Here is a 22,597-nt window from a genome sequence, read left to right on the forward strand (position 1 = left end):
CAAGTAGACCAGAAACCCATGACATTACCAAGACATCCTAACAGTGTGTATGAAGTGAGATTTAAATGTATTTCTGATTTTAAAGAATAGAACATCCTCTGAAAAATTTTTCCTCTCCTTTTTCTGGCACAGAAAACATAAATAATCCGGTTTATTCTAAATAATCTAGAACAGGAAAACATTAATCTAATTAGCTTTAACTTCTGTAGAAGAAGTTTGTATGTGTGACGGTTTAAAACAGATTGTCACATATCTAAAATAATCTTCCTCTCCATCTTCTGGCTTAGAAAACATAAATAATCCTGGTCATCCCAAATAATCTAGAACAGGAAAACATTAATCTAATTAGCTTTAAATTCTATTGAAGAAGTTTTTATGTGTGACGGTTTAAAACAGATTGTCACATAACAAAAATAATCTTCCTCTCCTTCTACTGGCGCAGAAAATATAAATAATCCTCTTTATCCCAAATAATCTAGAACTGGAAAACTTTCTGTTGAAGAAGTTTTTATGTGAGACGGTTTGAAACAGATTGTCACATATTTAAAATAATCTTCCTCTCCTTCTTCTGGCATAGAAAACATAAATAATCCTGTTTATCCTAAATAATCTAGAAGAGGAAAACAATAATCTGATTAGCTTTAAATTCCATTGAAGAAGTTTTTATGTGTGACGGTTTAAAACAGATTGTCACATTTCTAAAATAATCTGACTATCAATTTTGATCAGTGTTAAGTAGAATCCTTGGGGAAAAGATGATAGGTGCTCTGGAACATTCCGCTATCAGTATGTATGTAATCCCTCATATAGATACTGATAACACCCTTTATTGACACAAACTACAGTTTAAGCCCAATTGACTATGTTGAAACCTTGGAACAAGCAACCCGTAGAACATATATGTACCTTGCCTGTTGAGCACATGGAAAACGTGTATAGGTTGTTCTTTTTTTACAGCCAGAAGAGGGGGAGGTTGGGTAAAGTTCAGGGGGCGTTTAGTTGTGTTTTTTTTTTTTTCTTCTCCCAGTTGGAGGAGCCCTTATAACCCTCGGGATCATGAGACTGTAATACAAATCACCATGATTGGATACATCCTCTTTACCGTTGCGGCATTTTTGCCGCTATTGATTTATTTGCGAAATCCATATTTTCTGGCAGATCTAAATTACGTAATCGTTGCCATTCGCATCGGATGGCGATTAAGTAAAATCAAAAAGAAGTTTTTCAGCATCTTAGATGCTTTCCTGGATAAAGTGAATAAAGACCCAGAAAAGACTTTTGTGATCTTCGAGGAGCGCTCCTATAGCTACGGCTGGGCTGACAGGGAGAGCAACAGAATAGCCAGGGCTCTGTCAGCGCATGCCGGGCTGAAGGAGGGGGACACAGCCGCGCTCTTCCTGGCCAATGAGCCGCACTTTATTTGGGTCTGGCTGGCTCTGGCCAAACTGGGCTGTGTGGCGTCTCTCCTCAACTGCAACATCAGGTCCAAGTCTCTGCTGCACTGCTTCTCCTGCTGCGATGCCAAGGTCCTCATTCTCGGTGCTGGTAAGTTGGATGCATTGAAACTTTCCAAGAGCAGTAAACTTTAAAATATACAATTAGCTTTTTTCTTGTTTGCTCCCTTTTTTTTGTTATTTTTATTATCGCATATCTTAAATGGCATCTTGCTTTAACTCCGACCTTTGTACTTTTCATAAGCTACTGGAACCAGAATTCCCCTGAAGGAGTTTTCCCAAGGGATAAATAAAGTTGAGCCTAGTCTGAGTCGATGTAAGGTGTTTTCTCGTTAAAAATACCCACCTGTTGAATGCTGGTGAAGATTTTAATTCATCCGGGTCATAGTCATTGCAAAAAAGTAAAAAAAAACAATCCACTGGACGTTTTGCTTCCCATCCAGGAAGCTTTTTTCAATTCAAAATGTTATTTTTTTTAAATTGAAAAATGTAAAAATTGAATTGAATCCATTCAAAATGTATATATATATTTTTTTTGCTTTAAGGCTTCCTGGATGGGAAGCGAAACGTCTTCAAACTTGGAAACAAAGTGGTATTACTGTTGTAGTATGTTTATTTATGCTGATGTTATGACAAATACGTAACTATGTCCCCAACTTATTGCCAAAATATAGATATATCAGATTTTCCGCCTACCCCACTTGAAATCCTGAATTGTGGGAACTATTCTTACAATATATTTTCTTTTTTCATCTCTGATAAGATATAGATATTACAGCTTTTAGTATTGATAGATACTGATATCGACCTGCTACAATATCAGCATTAAATCATACAGGTCCTTCTTAAAATATTAGCATATAGTGATAAAGTTAATTATTTTCCATAATGTAATGATAAAACTTGAACATTCATATATTTTAGATTCATTGCACACTAACTGAAATATTTAAGGTCTTTTGTTGTCTTAATGTGGATGCTTTTGGCCTACAGCACTTGAAAACCCCAAATTTCTATCTGAGAAAATTAGCACATCATGAAAAGGGTCTCTAAATGAGCTATGAAGTAATTATTTGAATCAAAAAATTAACTCTAAACACCTGCAAAATATTCCTGAGGCCTTTAAAACTCCCAGCCTGGTTCATCACTCAAAACCCAAATCATGGGTAAGACTGCAGACCTGACTGCTGTCCAGAAAGCAATAATTAACAGCCTCAAGCAAGAGGGTATGACACAGAAAGATATTTCTGAATGAATAGACTGTTCCCAGAGTGCTGTATCAAGGCACCTCAGTGGGAAGTCTGTGGGAAGGAAAAAGTGTGTGCACAACGAGAAGAGGTGACCGGACCCTGAGGAAGATTGTGGAGAAGGGCCGATTCCAGACTTTGGGGGGACCTGCAGAAGCAGTGGACTGAGTCTGGGGTAGAAACATCCAGAGCCACCGTGCACAGGCGTGTGCAGGAAATGGGCTACAGGCGCCGCATTCCCCAGGAATGGGCAAGAGAAGCAGCACTGGACTGTTGCTCAGTGGTCCAGAGTATTTTTTCAGATGAAAGCAAATTTTGCATTTCATTTGGAAATCAAGGTGCCAGAGTCTGGAGGAAGACTGGGGAGAAGGAAATGCCAAAATGCCAGAAGTCCAGTGTCAATTACCCACAGTCAGTGATGATGTGGTGCCATGTCAGCTGCTGGTGTTGGTCCACTGTGTTTTATCAAGGGTGTTTTACCATGGTATCACTGTGCTCAATCGGCCTGTCAACACTCCTGACCTGAACCCCATAGAGAATCTGTGGGATATGGTGAAGAGAAAGTTGAGAGACGCAAGACCCAACACAGGCTCCATGCATTGAAGCAGTAATTTCTGCAAAAGTATTCCCGACCAAGTATCGAGTGCATAACTGTACATAATTATTTGAAGGTTGACTTTTTTGTATTAAAAACACTTTTCTTTTATTGGTCGGATGAAATATACTAATTTTGTGAGACTGGAATTTTGAGTTTTCATGAGCTGTATCCCCAAATCATCCGTATTAAGACAACAAAAGACCTGAAATATTTCAGTTAGTGTGCAATGAATCTAATATATATGAATGGTCAAGTTTTATCATTACATTATGGAAAATAATGAACTTTATCACAATATGCTAATATTTTCAGAAGGACCTGTACATACTTTTATGAATTAATACATTGCGTGGAATGTTACAAAAGGATTGATCAAGTGATAACTAAGAAAGCACTTAACAACTACTTATTCACCAAAGTGTTACATAAACTTTAAACAAAAGTGGATAGAAGCAAAACAAGTGTTTGTATGAGCTTTCTAAGATGCAAAATTTTAGAGGAAACCTAATATATTTCAATATAAATTTTTTTGGCTGATATCGGATCAATTTCTAATATCAGACTGGGACAGCCCTAGCATGTTCTCTTTATACTTTAGTTGTTCCTGTCATTATTAGTAGCACTGTTACTTAAAAGAAAGAACCCCAGCCTTTCTGCTACGAGCTTACCTGCTCAGGTCCATCCAGGTACGTTAGCGTCCTCCCACAGTCCAAAAACATGGCTATTAGGTTAATTAGTGACTCTAAATTGGACTTAGATTTGTGTGCATGTTTTCCCTGTGATGGGCTCCATGGTGATCCAGGGTGTACCCTGCCTTTCCCCTCTAGACATCTGGAAATAGAAATTAGCCTCTTGTGACCTCAACACACAAGCATCAGAAGATGGATGGGCTGTTGTTATAAAAGGTTTGTCATCCACTGCATGAAACTCATTATCAGATTTAATAGTTCGACCAATCATGCAATGGCAGGGACAATAAATGGTCTTATTATTTTATTGTTATATTATAATGTAATTGTTTCTTAAAGTTCATTGCCTTTTCTCTAAACTTGTGTCATTTACCTTGGTGGTTGCTCTCCTGGGTGGTTCCTGGGTTCAAACCTCAGCCTAAGAGCTTTCTGCTTGGTGTTTACATGCACCGGGCATTCTGGGTACTCTAGCTCCCTCCCACGGTCTCAAAACACATGTTCTAGGTTAATTGTGACTCTAAATTAGATTAGATGTAGATGGTTGGATTATTGTTAGAAGAAGTCTAAAATCCACTGGAGGACTTATCTGCTTTTACATAGTGGACAAACATTACTGGACTTAATTTTTTGATCAATCATGCCAAGGCAAAAACAATAAATGGTCTTATTATTTTAGTGTTAATACATCATCATTTTATTGCTTCTTAAATTTCATTCCCTTTTTTAAAAAGCAGGTTTATTTACTTTGGTGGTTCCTCTCATGATTAGTAAGGTGGCCCAGTTTGTAGCACTGTTATTTTGCAGCAAGGAGGACCTGGGTTCAAGTTCCAACTTAGGGTCTCTCTGCATAGCGTCTGAATGCACTTGTCACTCCAGGTACTATGGATTCCTCCCACAGTCCAGAACCGTTCGATAAATGGGTGACTCTGAATTGCATTGTGTGTGTGTACGTGGTTGTGTGCCTTTGTGTCTTCCTGTAGCGGACTGGTGACCTATCCGGGTCAACCCCACCTTTCCCCCCTAGACTGCTGGAGATAGGCATTACCTCTAAGTCATGTTGACAGTAAAGCATTAGAAGATGGATGGGTTATTGTCTTAGACAGTTTGACAGCCATTGCTTCATGCAGCGCCATAATGTGGGGCCCCAATGTGAACCTATAATAATATCTTCTTTTTCTAACTTTCTCAGACTTGAAAGAAGCTGTGGAAGAAATTTTGCCTGGTCTGAAAGAGTTGGGCATCCGTGTGTTTGTCCTCAGCAATCACAGCGATATTGAAGGTATTGAAAGCCTCTCTGATAAGATTGAGAAGGCCTCAGATCAGCCTCTGTCACCCCAGCTGAGGGCCAACACCAACCTCAAAAGTCCTGCAGCGTACATCTACACATCAGGAACCACAGGTAATCAGCCAGTCTCATCTAACCTTGACCTCATAATTCTCTCACTGTGTCTTGCTTGCTGTGGCCTTGAACAACACATAAAACATTTCCAATGACAATGTTATCTTGTAGGACTTCCCAAGGCAGCCGTAGTTAACCACGAGAGGGTATGGGTGGCATCTTCTCTCCTGTCTTTTGCTGGTGTTCACTCCAGTGATGTTCTCTATTTATACCTCCCTCTCTACCACTCCTCTGGTTTTCTGATGGGACTCTGCGGAGCCATCGACAAAGGTATTCTATGACAGACTTCCATGATAGATATTACCTGGACAGAACGGACAATCTGCCAGTTCTGGGAAAAGTCTAGAGGGCCCCCTGCTCCTGGGTTCTCTGCTTACTGTGTTTATTGAATAACAAGTAATTAAACAGCAGACTGTGTGTGTGGGGGGGTGGGGGTGGGCTTGTTGGGTTATCTGGAGTGTCCATGCCTGCCATTTTGAAAACAAGCTGAGTTTAGTGATAAAACATGACTTTTGGAAGAGAGTGGGCTTATTTATTATTTGTTAAGGCAACCAACCTCATAAATCACCAAGCTGTGAGTTGGATATTGTCTGTGATGCTCTGTTGTAGGAATTTGCTTAATCATCTTTGGGTCATGGTAACCAGTGAGGTCCAGAGCTTTAACCCCTTATAGACAGGTGAAGCTTGTTGGCTTCATACCATTTCCAGTCTAAATAAGCATACAGAATTTATGCATGATGAAAATGTTAGTCCACTCATATGCTTCTGGAGTTAAGGAGACCATAAAATGTGCTTTTATATATCATTTAGGTACTTGGAGTGTGAACTAAACATGAACCATAAAAGAACAAGAGCAATGATGCACTGTGAGAGAGTGCAAACATTTGGATGATAAACTCAGTGACTTGCTAGTTAAGATAAAAAAACAGGCTTTTTCATCTAAGTTATGACCAACAAAATTCACATGTGTAACCAAAATTCTAAAAGATTTTGAATTTCAAGCATTTTAGCTTTACAATGAAATTAAGAAATAGAGATTAGTAAAATTAGTTATATGTATAATTTGAGTATCACTGTAAAAAAAAAATCTCTATGCATTTATTTCCATTTTGCAAAATTAAATATAACAAAATGGGGGGGGGGGGGGGGGGGGGGGGGAATTAAGCTACTTAAATTAAGAATTGGGTGAGAGAAAACCTTTTTCAAGTTGTTTGTGTGTGTCTGCCTCTAGGGTCTTGTTCATATTTCAACAGTGGGTTGGATAGGAACTGTCTGAGGGGGTTTGCAAAAGAAGAAATCTGCACGGCCAAAAACTTTAAAATGTATATTGGGGAAAAATGCTGATGTCAATACAACCTTGTTGGTGGCTGTTGGATGTCAGGAGTGTTCAGGAGAAAGTTCAGGGCTGTTATGTTCAGTCCCAGTTTGTTACAGGTTAAACCAATAGAGAAAGATGACCTCAAGTAACAAGCAACCTAGTTGCTTTTTCTATTCAGTTTTCAAATGTGCAAACAGTTACTGAACCTTTAAGTAACTCTGGGTACCCTTTTTCCAGGTATCACCGTGGTTTTGAGACAGAAGTTTTCTGTTTCCAACTTCTGGAAAGACTGCAGAAAGCACAATGTGACCATTTTTCAGTACATTGGAGAGATCATGCGATACCTTTGCAACACACCAAAGGTAAACACCTAAATCTGGATGACAAAAGGGACAGAAAAAATGAAACATTTGAAATGCAAAGTCTTAGAAACCATAAACAGGCTTTTCCAAACATCTTGTAAATGTTTTGTCATTCACTTAATATCTAAAAAGGTTTGTGACCCAGTGTCTAGATAAATTCATCTATAATCATAATCTTATAAAGAATCATAATGTTTTATTAGTATATCAGTAGAATGTAAATAGTAGATTGATATAGTGTAAATAATGAAGTTAATACAGCATCTTTTATATAACACTTATTGATAATGAAAGTCATATTTAGGTACTACTAATGAATTCAGTGTATTTATAATAATAAAAGCAGAGTGACATTTATTTGAATATAGTCCATTCGATTCTAGTTAATGATTATGATGAACTGGGGTCAAATGCGGGTTACTGTACAAACGGGTTTAAAGTTATCTGCATAAGGAAGCTGAGCTGATTGCGCTGAGCAGTGTTTCACTTTACAATAATTCCCTCTACCTGAGGATTGGGTGACGACAGTGTAGGTGCATGACCCAGGAAGAAACCTGCAGTAAAAACAGGCAAAAATAAAAAACTGACCCAAATTTGCCTACCTCAACTTGAGAAGGTCATTGACCCCTTGATATATAGTGGCTTAGATGTGGTTAATTGCCTTTTTGAAAAATAGCTGGTATCATTTCTCTCTTACTAGCCATACACAGGTTTGATCACTACAAGACCCATAAAAGAAAAATATAGAACTACTCTCACAAAATGAAGTAGTATTAAAGAGCCTAAAAACCATCACATCATATCCTTATCTAAAAAAACAAAGGTAAAGAGATGAGAAACACACCTACTAACCATCAGTCAGGATAGTATCAAAGTAACTTCTAAGGATTTTGAAACAGTAATAAGAATGTAGGACTAATGGTCTTCCCATTTAGATAAAGACACTTAATGGAAAACCTGAGAGCACATTGATAACCTTAAATAGTATCTGAAGCTCCTCAGGCCTCACCCACCTGCCACAGTTTAAGTCAGTGTTCATGATTCAGCAGTATGAACAAGTTCCAAGATAAGAAATATGTGTTAAATGAAAGCAGCACAAAGTTTTTTCTCACATTCATCAAAAGAAAAAAAAATGTCTATGATGTTTAAAAGAAATGGGAAGCAGACTAACAGGATAAAATTGATATAAAAGAACCCAAATCAATCAAAATGTCCAGCGTTTATTTTGGGAACTCTACCTCTGAAAGGCAAAAAAATAAATAAAAGTTAAAAACAAAATGTATGTTTTGAAGGAGCTGAGACAAAGCCTGCATTAAAACATAATGGGCTCTATGCACAGCTCCACTACTTCCTGAATTTAAGGTAGCTCCTTTGTTTCCTGTCTTTCATTACTGGAAGAACTGATTAATCCAGGTGTGTCTGGCCAGTTACTTAGGTCATACACACTTGGATTAATCAGTGCATCCAATCATGAAAGACAGGAAGCAAAGAAGCCTCCTGAAGTTCAGGAAGTGGTGGAGTTGTGCATAGAGCCTATTGTGACTCCAGCAGGACCATAAACATGGTTGAAGTACTGAAGAACTCTGCAAAGCAGGGTTGGCAAAAGATTCACCCACAGCAGTGTCTAATACCCCGTTTACACTACCCTTAAAAAACTGAGCCGAGACCGGTCCGAGCTCAGTAACTGAGATAACTTGTCGTGTGTGAACGGAAACAACCTGAACTGAACCGAGATAGACATAACCGGACCGCGCTAACTGCAGACCAGTTCCCGAGGTGGGTTCGGCTCGGTTTTTTCCTGGCTCGGTTCTCTGATAACAAGAGCGCATGAGCAGAACGCGTCATCGCCGACTGGCTGAACATGCCGATTCACACTCCATTCGAGAAAGTCCGCTTTTGGGAAGCCGACTTTCTCAAGTACATCCGCGCAAGGTTGCCGTCTTCGCCTGACCCACCGCAAACACCGAAGTACAGCAATAATAATCAAGCATAACTTTCTGAATGTGACGGGCGCCGCCATTTTGATTTGCTTGATTCCCTCCTCCTTCGTCTTCTTCTTCTTGGGTTTTACGGCGGTTGACAAACAGCGTTTGGTGCATTACCGCCACCAGCTGCTTGAGTCCCTCCTTCAATCCTAGCAGTAATACCGCACATCGTCACTAGGAGGCGAGGAGTCAAGGAGTCGAGATAACCGAGATAAGTGTGACGTGTGAACGGTCGTCAAAACTGAGCTTGGCCTGGTTACCGATCCAAGCTCGGACCGGTCTCGGCCTGGATCGGTTTTTCAAGGGTAGTGTAAATGCTACATAAGACTCATTGCCAGTTCTTGCAAATACTTTAAGGCAGTAATGCTGCAGTGCGTCTCGACAGTTAATAGGTTTAGTACTTAGATATTAGATTTATTGATTACTTTCTCACATCCGCAGCACTTTGAAGGTTCTCTTAAAATGTTCAGATATTATTTTAGATATGATTATCTTCAGTAGTATTGATATTAAATAAATTAGTAGCCCTTTTCTTTAAGACAAGAAAGGGACTGAGTACACATCCCTGCTGCACCCCACTATTAAAGGTTATGGTTCTTAGCATTGTATTTTTTGTATTTTACTGCTAAAGGCTAATTAAGTCTATTGCAAGGGAAGGCATTGAAGCCAAGGAGTGATGTCCAGACATTTGGTCATGCTGTAGTCTTACATAGTGGTTGATTTGGATCCAAGCGGAGACAGTTGAACAAGAGTCTAACAATGGAAGGAAATCACAAAAACAATGGAAAGATATGAAAGGAACTGATGAGCATTAGGAAATGGTTAAAGCACAATAAGATGAGTAAATTGGCTTAGAAGGTAAAGTAAGTAACTGGACAAGGAGTTACAAAATTATAAGCCAACTCATAATCGATGGTGATGTGATCAGCAAAATGTGAACAAGGTGAATGTGATTGAGTTGATGCAGTTCATCTGGGTCACAAGGGCTGGAATAGCTAATGAATTTACTCATTTGAATCTGACAGGATAAAAAAAAAAACACACACACTAAAAAAATTGCACCAAAAAAAAAAAAAAACGTAAGTTATGCTGATTATGACATCTACCCCTTTTGGTCAGAGTGCGTAAGGGCTGATTGGCGAAAGGATGGCGTTATAATATCCATTGAATTAACATAAGTGTTACCTTTTGGAAGAATATTATTAATGTGTCAAAATATGCCAATAGAAACTGATTTCATCTTAAATATTTTTAAACATTTAGATTTACAGCAAGATTAGAAAAAAACAGTTGTAACTTTAATATTTCATTAATGCAAAAATCTCTAAACTGAAGAAGCAAAGGGGCTGTTAAGCTTAGCTATGCTGTAAAAACTTTTCATTTGTGAGTTTTCAACTAATGACTGGTTTCTTAAATTACTTAAAAAAAAATAATAATAATAATCTAAAGAGTATGAACTATATGTAGAAAAATAAAAGTAAAAAAAAAACAAAGACAGATGTTTTTAGAATTCAGATTCTTTTTTATGTTTGTTTGGATTTGGTTCTTGATTTGTTCATAGGACATGCTAAAGCTGAATGGTGATCAGTTTTATTAGCCTCTTAAATGTCTATATATAACAATGCTCTTGCCTTAGAGTAATACATGGCTCATAAATGTTTTTTATGCTTGTGTAATCTCTTCTTCACCTTCTGCTTAGAAAGACAATGACAAGGATCATAAAGTGAGGCTGGCTATTGGAAACGGGATAAGGCCAGACACCTGGGCTGATTTCCAGGAGCGATTCGGGAACATTGGTATCTTAGAATGCTACGGGGCAACGGAATCAAATATTGGTTTCTTTAATTATGTTGGAAAAGCTGGAGCCATCGGCAGAGAACATTTTCTCTACAAAGTAAGAGAATCATAATTAGCATACTAATTTGCGATTTTTGGAGTTTACATTCATAATGCTCTGAAATCACTCATTTCTTTACATTAATCTCAATCTCCAATTTATTTTCAGCTATCATGTCCATATGCCCTTATAAGGTATGACACAGAAAAAGAAGAGCCAGTCAGAAACTCCAAAGGATTCTGTATTGAAGTCCCTAAAGGTTAGTCATTCACATTGAAATTTAAAGTAATATTTCTTCTCTTTCAAAGCTGAAGTTTGTCTCTCTAACTTGAAGGGGAAACTGGTTTGCTGGTGGCGAAGATTAAAGAGAGAACACCCTTTTATGGCTATGCCAAGAACAAACAGCAGACAGAGAAGAAAAAACTGAGAGACGTCTTCGAGCGAGGAGACCTCTACTTTAACAGCGGTGACCTCTTAAGGATAGACCACGAGGGATTTATCTACTTTCAGGACCGCATTGGAGACACTTTTAGGTCAGTGGATGGCAAAAACTGGAGAAATCCAACAAGGTGTCACACATTTATGTAAAAAGTCAGAAGGTAGTCCCCAGAATTCAGGCAAGATGAATAGTGGATTACTTAAAAAGTGTTTATTAAAACAAGACATAGATTCTGCAGTGGCTGCAGCGGCTAGGGCATCAGAAGCAGGGTCTTCTATTAGAAAGAAACATATGTTAGTAATGACAATAATCTGAGGATAATTATGAACGCGCGAGTCACTAACCTGGTTTGACAGTTTAGTCCGTGTCGAGAGAACGAGGATGATTCCAGCTGGTCGAACTGTACAAACGCAGGGATGCTGCCATAGAGTTCCAGACGGAAAAGTGTAGAAGGCTGCAGACAGAAGACCATATCTGAGCTGATGCAGGAAGGTTGGATAATCCAAAGTACAAAGTGAAGAGGCAGATCTGGGTTGAGTCCACAGAAGAATCCAACAGGAGTTTGAGGAAAGCCAGGCAAACTAATCAGACAGGGGAAGGCAGGCTCAAAGATCAAAATACAGAAACGGATCAGACAATCAGAACACTATGGTAAAGCTGGAGAACTCTGAACACCAAACACTCAAGAATAATCTGGCACCAATGGCTGGAAACTGGCTTTTTAAATAGATAGAAGGAACAGATGAATCTGATGAGTGATGGGGAACTGGGCAGAGCTAGACAGGTGAATGAAATTAAGCCAGCCATCAGCGCCAACATCATGACAATTCAAGACCAGTTATTCTCTATATAGTGATGGAATAAACCTGTATAAGTAGATTCTAATGTTTGGCCTAAAATATCATGCATTTTCTTGATTTTCAATTTAGGATTTTGTTAAAGTGACATTCTGGATCCTTTTGATTTGGGTTCTCTAACGTTGCTATTTATATTCCTTATCCATTTTTGCATGAAAGAAAACAAACAAAACCCTTAGTTGTGCTAAATTCTAGTCAATATAAAAGCAAATCCTTCAAAAATATGCAGTCCCTTGCAGATGCTTTTCAGTTAACTTTGTCACTAATCTCCTGTTTGCATTATAGAGCTCTTTAGTGTGTTTGGTCATTTTCATAGAATACATAAAATGGTTTGGGGATCTTTAAAGTTGCATCACTCCACCTTAATATATTTATAAATGTGTCTTTCTTTTGTACTTTGATTCTGCACCGCTTTGCATTATACAGAGGAACTGAAGATTAACAACTAATCGTCAGACACTTCAATGGGTTAAGATATGGCTGTCAGTGGATCCAGAAAATCTGACTTAGACTTAAACAACTTTTGTCATTTTTTATTCACAGAAGTGTATACAAAATGAAATTTTGTTCTGTACAGCTTTCAGAAGGTTTCCATTCCTTAAAGTGCAGCAGTGATCAAATGTAAACAGTGTGGAAGAAAAAAAATATGGTGCAAAAAAACGCATTGATATGGTGTTACAACCCCCACCCTTAAGAACACTAAAGGGTAAATTCTGGCACTGGGTGTAACACAAAAGTCAGTAAACTAAAAGATGATGTCAGCAGGAAAATATGATTTATTTACAATTTGCAGGGGTCACAAAAAAAAAAAAACAGCAAAACAGGGAAGCTTAAAGCCTCAGGGTCTCCAAGGCCAAAACAACAAACAAACCCCCCCCCCCCCCTTACTTATAAAACAAAACACTTTCTAACATAGAAAATGAAAAGGACATACAATACCTGGACTCCCTGGCTAACCACAAAACAAGGAGAAAACAGTTCAACAAAAATGGCAGAGAACCCCTACCAGCTTCCACTGTGAACAGAAAAACAAAACTTTAGTCAATTAATTGTTCAACATGAACACACACAGAGACATTCAGCTCATGAACAAGATCACTTCAGATCAAGGCCCAGTGAATAAGAGAAGGGGCCTGACATCTCAGGATTGAAGCTCTTTATGAGGTGGCTGACGAGCTTCAACGCATTGCACCTGTAACAGCCAGGGAGACCTGAAACACAAACAGAGAGCTCTCTCATGAAGAGAGCTCCTAGAGGTCAGTGACCGTAACATATGGAAGTTCAGAGGATTAGATATGTGCATGCAAATATGCAGAATTTTGGTTTGGTGTTATCAGTGTGATGTGGAGTCAGTGACATGATTTAAAGATTTCACTGCAATTTTGTTGTATAAAGCAGTGGGCAAAAGCTGTTTTGGAAAATGTTAAAAAAAAATTTATCAGTGATCAAATACTTCCACTATATGGCTATTTGATGAGTTTGGTGCATAGTTTCTTGTTTGAATACTGTCTGACATTTTGTGTGAGGAAGAGAAAGTCAATCAGAAAATTTCAACTATAGGCAGAGTTTGTTTGACTGAGGAAAAATTCTGATTCCTTCTTGGGATACATAGAGGAATACTGTAAATTGGAAGTATGATTTAATAAGTTATAGAATATAGTCTGTGGGTATTTTCTTTGCTGGACCAAGTTATTCTGTCTGGCCTTTTAAAAATGATAATTGAACATCATTGATCTCACAATGGAGAAATTCACTTCTGCATTTTATCCCCTTGGGGAGCAGTGGGCTGCCACTGTGCAGCGCCTGGGGAGAAATCAGGGGTTAAGGGTCTTGTTGAGGCACCCGGAGTCCAGTCTGTGGGGATCAAACTGGGTTCTTGCTCCCTTCTCAGAGCACACGCGCTCTGCTCTAACCACTAGGCCACCTATCCCCTTTTTAAGGATGCTTATAGGAAATGACGACAATGAAACTCCTACAAGGTGTTTACAAGATCATCATAAATAATATAATTTTTCTGCCATTTTGTTTTAACTCTCAAGGCATTTATACCACAAAATAATCTAATGCGAAAGTGATGCAAATTGGTATACAGGTTAAATATTATCCGTATCAGAACCAAGCCTAAACCGACAGAGCTATAAGTCAGGGATGGACAGCTTTAAAGCTTGTGTCCTGCAACTTTAAGCTGTGTCCTTGGTCAGGCACATCTGAATCAAATGGCAGAAAAGAGTCCTTAGTATGCTGGTTCTCCAGAGATTTTCTAATTATTTGATTCAGGTGTGTTGGGACAGGGACACCTCTAAAAGTGTTAGGATCCCTAGACTCCAGGACTGGAGTTGTCCATCATTGTTTAAAGTGTATGATTTCCAATTATACTGATAATATGGCATGTTACAAATTTTTTATCTAACCTACCAAGTTCTGCTATTTTAGAAATAAATGTAATCTGTTTTCTTCATCTGCTCTGACTGTTTCTTTTTATCTTGGACAGGTGGAAAGGAGAAAATGTGGCAACCACAGAGGTGGCTGATCATTTACTGGCCATGGATTTCGTTGACGAGGCTAATGTTTACGGTGTGAGGGTACCAGGTAATCGTTTCGGCAGTGAGACGTTTTATGAGCTTTGTAAATAGAAATTAACCATTTTATTTGCAAAGATTGATTTTCCGACCAAAATAGGTCATCTTATGAAATCTGATCTATTTCGAAGAATTTCTACATGTCCATTAGTTATTTATTATTGTGGACATGCAACTCAGAAAAACTATTTGAAAAAATATATTTTTTAAACATTGTTAATATTTAGGAAAAATAATTGAGCAATTATGTATTTATTTAAATGAGTTGTCTTTTTATGTTGACTGTGGCTGATTAGGGCATGAAGGAAGGATTGGAATGGCGGCCCTGAAGCTTAAAGAAAATATGGACTTTGATTGTGAAGCTATGTATCAACATGTCAAAAACTACCTGCCCAGCTATGCAAGACCACGGTTCATACGCATTCAGGTAAGTTAATGTTAAAAGAAAGCAAAATATTAGAAAAATCCAACAACATTTTTTCAGAATAACAAGGAAACTGCTGCTTTCTGGCACAGGATGCTGTGGAAGTGAATGGAACATATAAGCAGCTGAAGGTGAAGCTGACTAATGAAAGTTTCAACCCTGAAATCATCATGGACCCTTTGTTTTTCCTGGAGGATGGAAAAGGCTACGTACCTATGACTCCAGAGATATTCACTGCCATCACAGTGGGAAAAATTAAGCTCTGAAGAAGTTTGATTACGTTACTAATCAATGTATCTAATTTTTTTTACACTTTTAGTAATACAGGATGCAGAGTAATCCAGATGCAATGACTTGTACATTGAGCGTGTTTACAAAATGCACACGATGAAAGGAAATATGTCATAGGGGAATATTTCATAGGTATCTTTTTTATCATTTAAACGTATTAACATTTCTTGGATAAAATGACTTCCTGTGTTATTATTGTTGTAGTTTTATTTATTTCACCAATTTACAACAGTTCCATCTCAAAGCAATTATTAGGACCAAACAGTTAAAGATACATTCAACAGAACCAGACACGATATGAGCATCTTTCTATGGCGACTTGCTGAACCAGGAGGTCATTTTTGAATGAAAATTGTCCATAAAAGAAAATAAAAAATGAAGACATAGGTAATGGAAACAGTAGCTCACTAACTAACTCTTTTCCAATAACACACACAGCTGGACACAAAATCAATGAAAATGCTTTCTGTGGAACAAAAAGTACACAAAGCAGCAAAAGCTTTATCCTAGCTAGTGTAAATTAAAAGAAAAGGCTAAACACTAAACAAATGAGCTAGAGGTACTTTCTATAAAAACCTTTCTCATTTAAAAGCAGTAAAGGCTCCATCCATAAGTACAGAGGAAAGCCATGATGAAACAAAAACAATGAAAAATTAGTAGCTTTTATGGTTGATGATTATTGAAAGAAAAAAAAAGCTATTTTGTTAACATATGCAACTTTAAGTCAACTTTAAATTATTGTTCATGGATTTGAGAGTTTTTAAGACACCTGGGACTTTCCAGTGGAGAGGTGGAAGATGCTGTGTTTGTAGCAGAGGACGAGTGTGTGCAGTTAATTCTCCTGCAGGTGGAGGATAAAAGCTTCTGACCACCGTGTGAGACCTTCAGAGGGCAGGTCAGCTGGTGCCGGCTGCACTGGGCCCATTGGTTGCAGAAACTGGGAACACTGTAAAACTTTGTAAGCTTTTTCAGGACCTGCTTCCCCGGAAGATTTGAAGGCACCTCTTTAATCATAGAATCTGTCGGTGATGGCGGAGGGAGGCCGTCTGATCCGTCTTTAAGACAAGGCAACGATTCACAATCAAAGCTAAACAGCGCCCAGTAAGGCAGTGGTTCACTGTTGCAGCTAAGAGAGCGCATCGGTCGCCTAGGTCGATTCCAGGCTTTGTCAATCCACAGGTCTACGTTAGCTTTTTCCAGCTGGGTGACCATGTCTTCTTTTTCATCAGCCATGACATCCAAATGAGGCTCTATGCTATCTTCCTTTGCTGTTGCCTTTTCCTCATCTGATCCGAGCTGTTCAGCGTTATTAAAACTTTCCTTCTCAGCTAGAAGAGCACTAGCAGTTTTAGAAATAAAGGCCCAGTCCTTTACAATGTCATCCTCTGTGGTGAACTGGGAAGTCACTGTGAATCGAATGATGCGTTTTGTGTGGATTTCTGCAGGGATGAGGTACATGGTGCCGGAACGGGTCAGTCTCCTCAGCAGCTCCTGAGTCAAAATGTTTCCTGCCTGGAATAGTTCCAATTATCAGAAGTAGCAGAAGGGCTAAATCTTTTTTAATTGACTTTAAACTAGTTTCAGCCCTTTTCTTGTTAACCGATATATGTGAGATTGTGACATTTATTTTGTAAATCTCAGCAAAAATTAACATCGGATATGACTCTATACAAAGCATAAAACATAGCTTAAGATATATTTATGGTCAAAAGTTGTGTTGCCTACTTTCAGACAGAAAACCACCAGGCCAAGATGTGTCTCAGCAGGAACCTCAAAGTTTGGGTTGCTCCTTATTTTAGACTCCAAGAGCTTCGCCATCTTAATTCCCTAAAACAGAAAAAAAAAGATACTCTTAAAACTTTGTTAGGTTGCTACTTTAAAATATTTAATTTGATATAGAAATTGACAGTCGAAGAGGTAAATTCACTTGCATGTCTGATATGAGCTTGGAGCTTTTTCAGCCCGAAGGAACGCATGACGAACCAAAGCTTCAGAGATCGAAAACGTCGGCTGAGAGGAATTTGCCAGTGCTGGGCATCGGGGGATAAAGAGATGTTACTGGGTGAAGAAGTTTTTGAACTTTTGATTATGTAAATAAGCTTTTTTTTATTTTATTTTTTTTATTGAATGGATGATTCATGTACCATAAAGTCTGTGGCTGCCCGTGAGTTTTCATGTCTGAGGTAAACAGGATCAACACTGAAGGTCTGCTGGAGCTTATATTTATCCTTTACCCTAAAAATCAGTTATCTTTAATTAATCTTTATCAGAGAACCTTTATACAAACATTTAAATATTTTTTTAGAACGGATTTATGTTTTTTGATTCTGTGAGGTGAAATAATGCCATGACCCACCAGAAAGCTGTGCAGTCAAAATGAACCATCATCCACTTTGAGGGGTTAAAAACAAAAGACTGTGCAAACTCAATGCCGTTTAGAGACCAGCGTAATTCTGGACAAAAGTAGGCGGAGCCAGCATACGCAGCATCAACATGAAGCCAGAGTCCCTCTTCTTTACCTGTAATATGAAGGATTTTATTCCTGCTAGTGCACACAATTTACAAACAACATTTTGAGAAATTCTGTTTTATAAATAACTTATCTGGAGGAACAAATGTATAGAAGTAAAAGTTTGGAGACTTACAGATTGGTCCCAGTTCAGAGAGCTTGTCAAATGCACACACTCCTGTTGTTCCTAGAGTCGAACACAGCTGAACAGGAGAGAACCAAACCACAGCTGTCATGTGGTCGTTCAGTGCAAGGAATTTACCTCATTGGTACCATTACATTGCTGCTTTCTGAATCTCTTAAATCCTGGTTCTTTATCCTTATTTCTGTAAAACTATTTGTGTCTGTATGTCAGTTTTTTGTATAATAAACATTTCAGATCAAAATAAATAAGTAAAACTAATTATTCCTTGCTGATGATTTCTCCCTGGAAGGATTGTTGCTGCTTGTTCTCTTGCTTTAAAAGATTAGCCTTCCCAAATTCCTGACAAGAACTGTGAAAGCAAAACTTCTTGATTCACCTAAAAGACTTAACAGAAACTTAATGAATTATCAGTAAAATATAAACAATGTTCAGGTTTCATGGGTGTCCTCTTAACAGTGGTTAGGAAACTAAAAATAGGTTTATTCTACTTGCAGGATAGAAAAAAGACCACTTTTTAAAGTGCATATATATATATATATATATATATATATATATATATATATACAGAGATGTACTCAAGTAGATTTTTCTGATATTTTTACTTTACTTTACTACTTATTTTTATGGAGACTTTTTCCTTCTACTCCTTACATTTTTACACAAATATCTGTACTTTCTACTCCTTACATTTTAAAAATTGGCTCGTTACTTTAGTTTTGAATCATTTCAATGGAGTTACCGTTATTATTTTTCACGTCATCAATACCAAATTCAATTTAATTGGATGGGAATCTACGTTGCATTTGACGCACCACTACAAGATGAATCAACAGATTCGGCGGTATTCATTCGCGGCAAATCATTGCAGCTTGGTGGCGGTGGCGTTAGCATAGTAGCATGGACGACGAGATGATTGAAAATGAACACAACGGAGATCTAGTCCTATAGGCAGACATCCATTTAAAATGTAGGCAACGGCATGAAAAAAGTGGTTTCTACTTTTACTTTTATACTTTAAGTAAATTTACAAGCCTGTACTTTGTTACTTTTACTTGAGTAAAGAAGTTTAATCAGTACTTCCACTTTTACCAGAGTATTTTTTAACACAAGTATCTGTACTTTTACTCAAGTACGGAAAGTTAGTACTTTTGCCATCTCTGTATATATATATATATATATATATATATATATATATATATATATATATATATATATATATATATATATATATATATATATATATATATGTGTGTGTGTGTGTGTCTACTGGATTAATGTGAAGCCTCAATCAATGGACCCCATATTTGGTCTTGTAGATGTTTAACTTTAGAAGGCTCTCTAGTTTTTAATTATCTCATTTTCTATCAGAAAAGTAAACTTTTAAAGTGGAGCTTTTTAGATTTCCTGGCTGCTTTAACGCACTAACAGTCTGCAATATGTTGCTTTTCTCAAACAGATGTGGTTATATGTCATGTAACAATAAAATACATTGTGGCAATAATAAGTTTTTGTTATTTGCTGGTTGTTGGTTTCACATTTTAAAGCAATCACATAAATTTAATGTACAAAAATTCATATGAAGATCCTAAGAATATTAAAAAAATATTATTTATTTATATATATTTATTTTACTAAAAGCTAAATGGCTATAAAACTATAACTATAACCCTTGAATTGAATAACTTATGATAAGAATAGCTTAAGGCACACAATAAGTGCAAAAACATAATACATCATTGATTTTCCTCTACACAAAACATTTCAAACATGGCTACCATGAATGGAACAAGGCCCCTCCTCCGGTCCTCTTGAATGGCTTGCTTCAGAGTGTCTCCCCTCAGAGACAGCTTCTCATCAGCTGGAAGAAACCTAATCTTCACCAGAGCGATCAGACCTGCCTTCTCCACAGACGAATGGGCCTGTAAGAGCAAATCAAACCCTGGCTTGTCTCAATTGTTTGACGGGACAGTTTTTAATGGAGAGCCAGGGACACTGACCTGATCTGAAGCGTATGCCACCAGTGTGGAGTTGAGAACCGAGTCGTCCACTTCCTGGTCCAGCTCAGCCTTCAGCTGCAGTATTTTGTCTTTCCTGGCAGCCAGGAGAGCAACTAGAGTCCCCTCACTTACTGTGCTCTAAGTGTTGTTAGATTAAAGGGAAAGGTAATCAGCTTCAGGCTAAAGCAGAGGGTTAAAAACAGAAAATGGTGTTGCAAACCTGCAGCAGGCCTCCACCTCTGCTGTCAGGGTGATAATGAAGAAAAAACAAGGGAAGCCCCAGCGCTTTACACAACCAGTCCATCACATTCATTTCTAGCTCTGTGCAGGCTGGGCTGGAGGCCTGTGTTTCCAGAAAAAAACAGAAATGTGAGTTATAAAATTAACACTTTTAGTCTTCTACAGTGTTTTGCAGACTTACCCATGTGAATCCCACACAGTTGATGGCATCAGCCAACATGTCCCCTAACATGGAGGGCCACGAAGTCAGACTGGGGTAGTAGGCGTGCATATGAGGGCTTTGCCAATGAACCACCTGGATAAGAGCAGATGGAAATAGTCGAATGGCTGAACTTTATTAAATATACTTTTTTTTTGTTTGCAGATAGAATATAGGGGTGGGGTGGCAATATTTTACCCCAGGCATGATGACTTTTTCAATGTCATTGAAGATGCTCTCCCAGTCCTCCGGTTCAGTCGGCGCAGCTTCAGGAAGCAGCTCTCTCATGTAGCCTGGCTTCACATCAGGGATGACCCTCCTCTCCCTGATGGAGCTCAGGTACTTGGTGATATAGTCCACCAGCTCCTTACCTGCGCATTGAATAGATCATGGTCATATTGATGCCTATTTGTTTAAATCTGTTTGTTTTTTCATTTTGTGCAAAGTCTAGTTTAGTCAAGTCAAGCTGTCTCTAAAGAGTAAAAGAATCTGCAATTACCTCTGCGGTTGTATTCCTCAGCCTGCATGTTCGGAGAAGAGTCCCCCCTTTTAACAGAGCTACGATTGGGTGCAAGGATGTGTTGTGTATTCAGGATCAAGCATCACAAAACTATATAGACCTCGCTGTGAGGAACACGCCCTGAATTGGTGACGCAGCTTTACCATCAAACAAATGCTCTTCATGAGTGATTTCAGCCATCCTTTCATCTCACTTGCACCTAAGTGTGTACCTTTCTGTTGCTATGAGTTATGAAAATTTTGTTTGCATTTTCAAAGTGAAATCATATGCTAAGTTTTTATTGTAACAAATAAGTACGTCTGCTACAACATAAAGTTAAAATTAAGCTATGCATGATATAAAAAGCTAAAAGTGTTATTCTAACCACCAGCTTCTTTTGTTTTTACTTTTTATCGCCCCAAACACTTTTCAACAACAAAGGTAACAATCTTGAACACAAATCTACTTTTAAAATGATAATTTATTTTATTAAGAGGTAAAAAATAAAAAAATAAAAAAAATTATGAAACCACTATACCAAATTAATTTAGCTTTTTAAAGTGCATTCTTTGGAGAGGTGAGTAAGATCTCATCACAAATACCCATTTCTAGTCTTACTCTGTTATTTTGAATAAATGAAATAGAACCTACCTGACTGCAGGAAGTTGACAATTATCAAAAAAAGCACAAATTAAAACCAAACTTTCAGGTAAAAACACAGTCATTAATATTCATCAGTCTGGAAAAACAAACTTCTTTGGCTTTGAGACAACTGAAACACATTGAGCAACATTTTTCCAAGATGGAGAAATCCTAGACAAAGGGTAGACAGTCCTGCCCTCAAAGACTGAGGTCTTGCAGGTTTTAGAGGTTTCCCTCCTTGTTTAACCAACAGGACAGCAGCCCTTTAGAAGTGACTTTGGGCAGGCCTGTTCTAGACCCTCCTCAGGGGTCTCAAACCGGTTCCAGAAAGGGCCGTGTGGCAGCAGGTTTTCTTTCCAACCAAACAATAGCACACCAGACTCCATTCATGTCATTAAGTCATCATGTTCAGATTGGACTCACTTGATGAGATGAATGGAGTCTGGTGTGCTATTGTTTGGTTGGAAAGAAAACCTGGAGCTACACCTTTCTTGAGACCCCTCCAATTACTCATCCAGGAGGTTTCAAAAGACCCAGAACAAAATCTTAAGGTCAGAGTTCATGGTTCAACAAAGGAAAAACAGGATGAAAATGGCGTCATGAGAAAAATTTACAGTTGAAATCCACTCCAAATAAATAAATAAAACATCACCTATACTATATAGAACAATTTATTTAGCGAAAACATGGCTGTGGTGTGTAAGTTCGGAAGCTGAAGCAGAGGCATTTCTTGCAAGAAATAAGGTTCAAATTTATTTAACGCCCTCAGACGGAGAGCTCTGCATCCTCAGCATATACATTTATACCTTACAATTTCCCAACACACACATTCCCCCCAGGGTAACAAACCCTACCCCTAAATAAAAAACTTTCTCACTCTTGAACAT

At 38.1% G+C, this 22,597-nt stretch overlaps 2 protein-coding genes across 2 annotated transcripts; one reads left to right on the top strand and one right to left on the bottom strand.

The window, feature by feature from the left end:
- The first annotated feature begins 1,044 nt into the window (after positions 1–1,044).
- LOC119771728 (very long-chain acyl-CoA synthetase-like) lies at positions 1,045–18,378 on the top strand. The gene is made up of 10 exons (XM_038267850.1): positions 1,045–1,545; positions 5,178–5,387; positions 5,499–5,657; positions 6,943–7,067; positions 10,752–10,946; positions 11,058–11,148; positions 11,224–11,422; positions 14,677–14,774; positions 15,061–15,191; positions 15,281–18,378. Exons 1-10 carry the CDS (start codon positions 1,080–1,082, stop codon positions 15,452–15,454), a joined length of 1,848 nt encoding a protein of 615 aa, XP_038123778.1. The 5' UTR covers positions 1,045–1,079; the 3' UTR covers positions 15,455–18,378.
- hdc (histidine decarboxylase) lies at positions 15,672–21,933 on the bottom strand. The gene is made up of 12 exons (XM_038267851.1): positions 21,069–21,933; positions 20,768–20,940; positions 20,552–20,665; positions 20,351–20,473; positions 20,131–20,268; positions 19,909–20,052; positions 18,125–18,191; positions 17,836–17,998; positions 17,624–17,714; positions 17,411–17,509; positions 17,205–17,306; positions 15,672–16,991 (listed from the first exon to the last, which is right to left on the bottom strand). The coding sequence occupies exons 1-12, from the start codon at positions 21,094–21,096 to the stop codon at positions 16,215–16,217; spliced, it is 2,019 nt and encodes a 672-aa protein (XP_038123779.1). The 5' UTR covers positions 21,097–21,933; the 3' UTR covers positions 15,672–16,214.
- Positions 21,934–22,597: the final 664 nt, after the last annotated feature.

This window comes from Cyprinodon tularosa, unplaced genomic scaffold (genome assembly GCF_016077235.1).
Source record: "Cyprinodon tularosa strain WSP-4 unplaced genomic scaffold, ASM1607723v1 ctg687, whole genome shotgun sequence".
In the NCBI taxonomy this organism is placed as follows: Eukaryota; Metazoa; Chordata; class Actinopteri; order Cyprinodontiformes; family Cyprinodontidae; genus Cyprinodon; species Cyprinodon tularosa.

Coding starts and splice junctions, on each gene's coding strand:
- LOC119771728 (XM_038267850.1), top strand. CDS start 1,080: ATGATTGGATACATCCTCTTTACCGTTGCGGCATTTTTGCCGCTATTG. Junction 1,546..5,177: donor GGTCCTCATTCTCGGTGCTG/GTAAGTTGGATG, acceptor TAACTTTCTCAG/ACTTGAAAGAAGCTGTGGAA. Junction 15,192..15,280: donor CACGGTTCATACGCATTCAG/GTAAGTTAATGT, acceptor TTTCTGGCACAG/GATGCTGTGGAAGTGAATGG.
- hdc (XM_038267851.1), bottom strand. CDS start 21,096: ATGCAGGCTGAGGAATACAACCGCAGAG. Junction 17,715..17,835: donor TTTGACTGCACAGCTTTCTG/GTGGGTCATGGC, acceptor ACTGATTTTTAG/GGTAAAGGATAAATATAAGC. Junction 17,510..17,623: donor GGGCAGCCACAGACTTTATG/GTACATGAATCA, acceptor CCCGATGCCCAG/CACTGGCAAATTCCTCTCAG.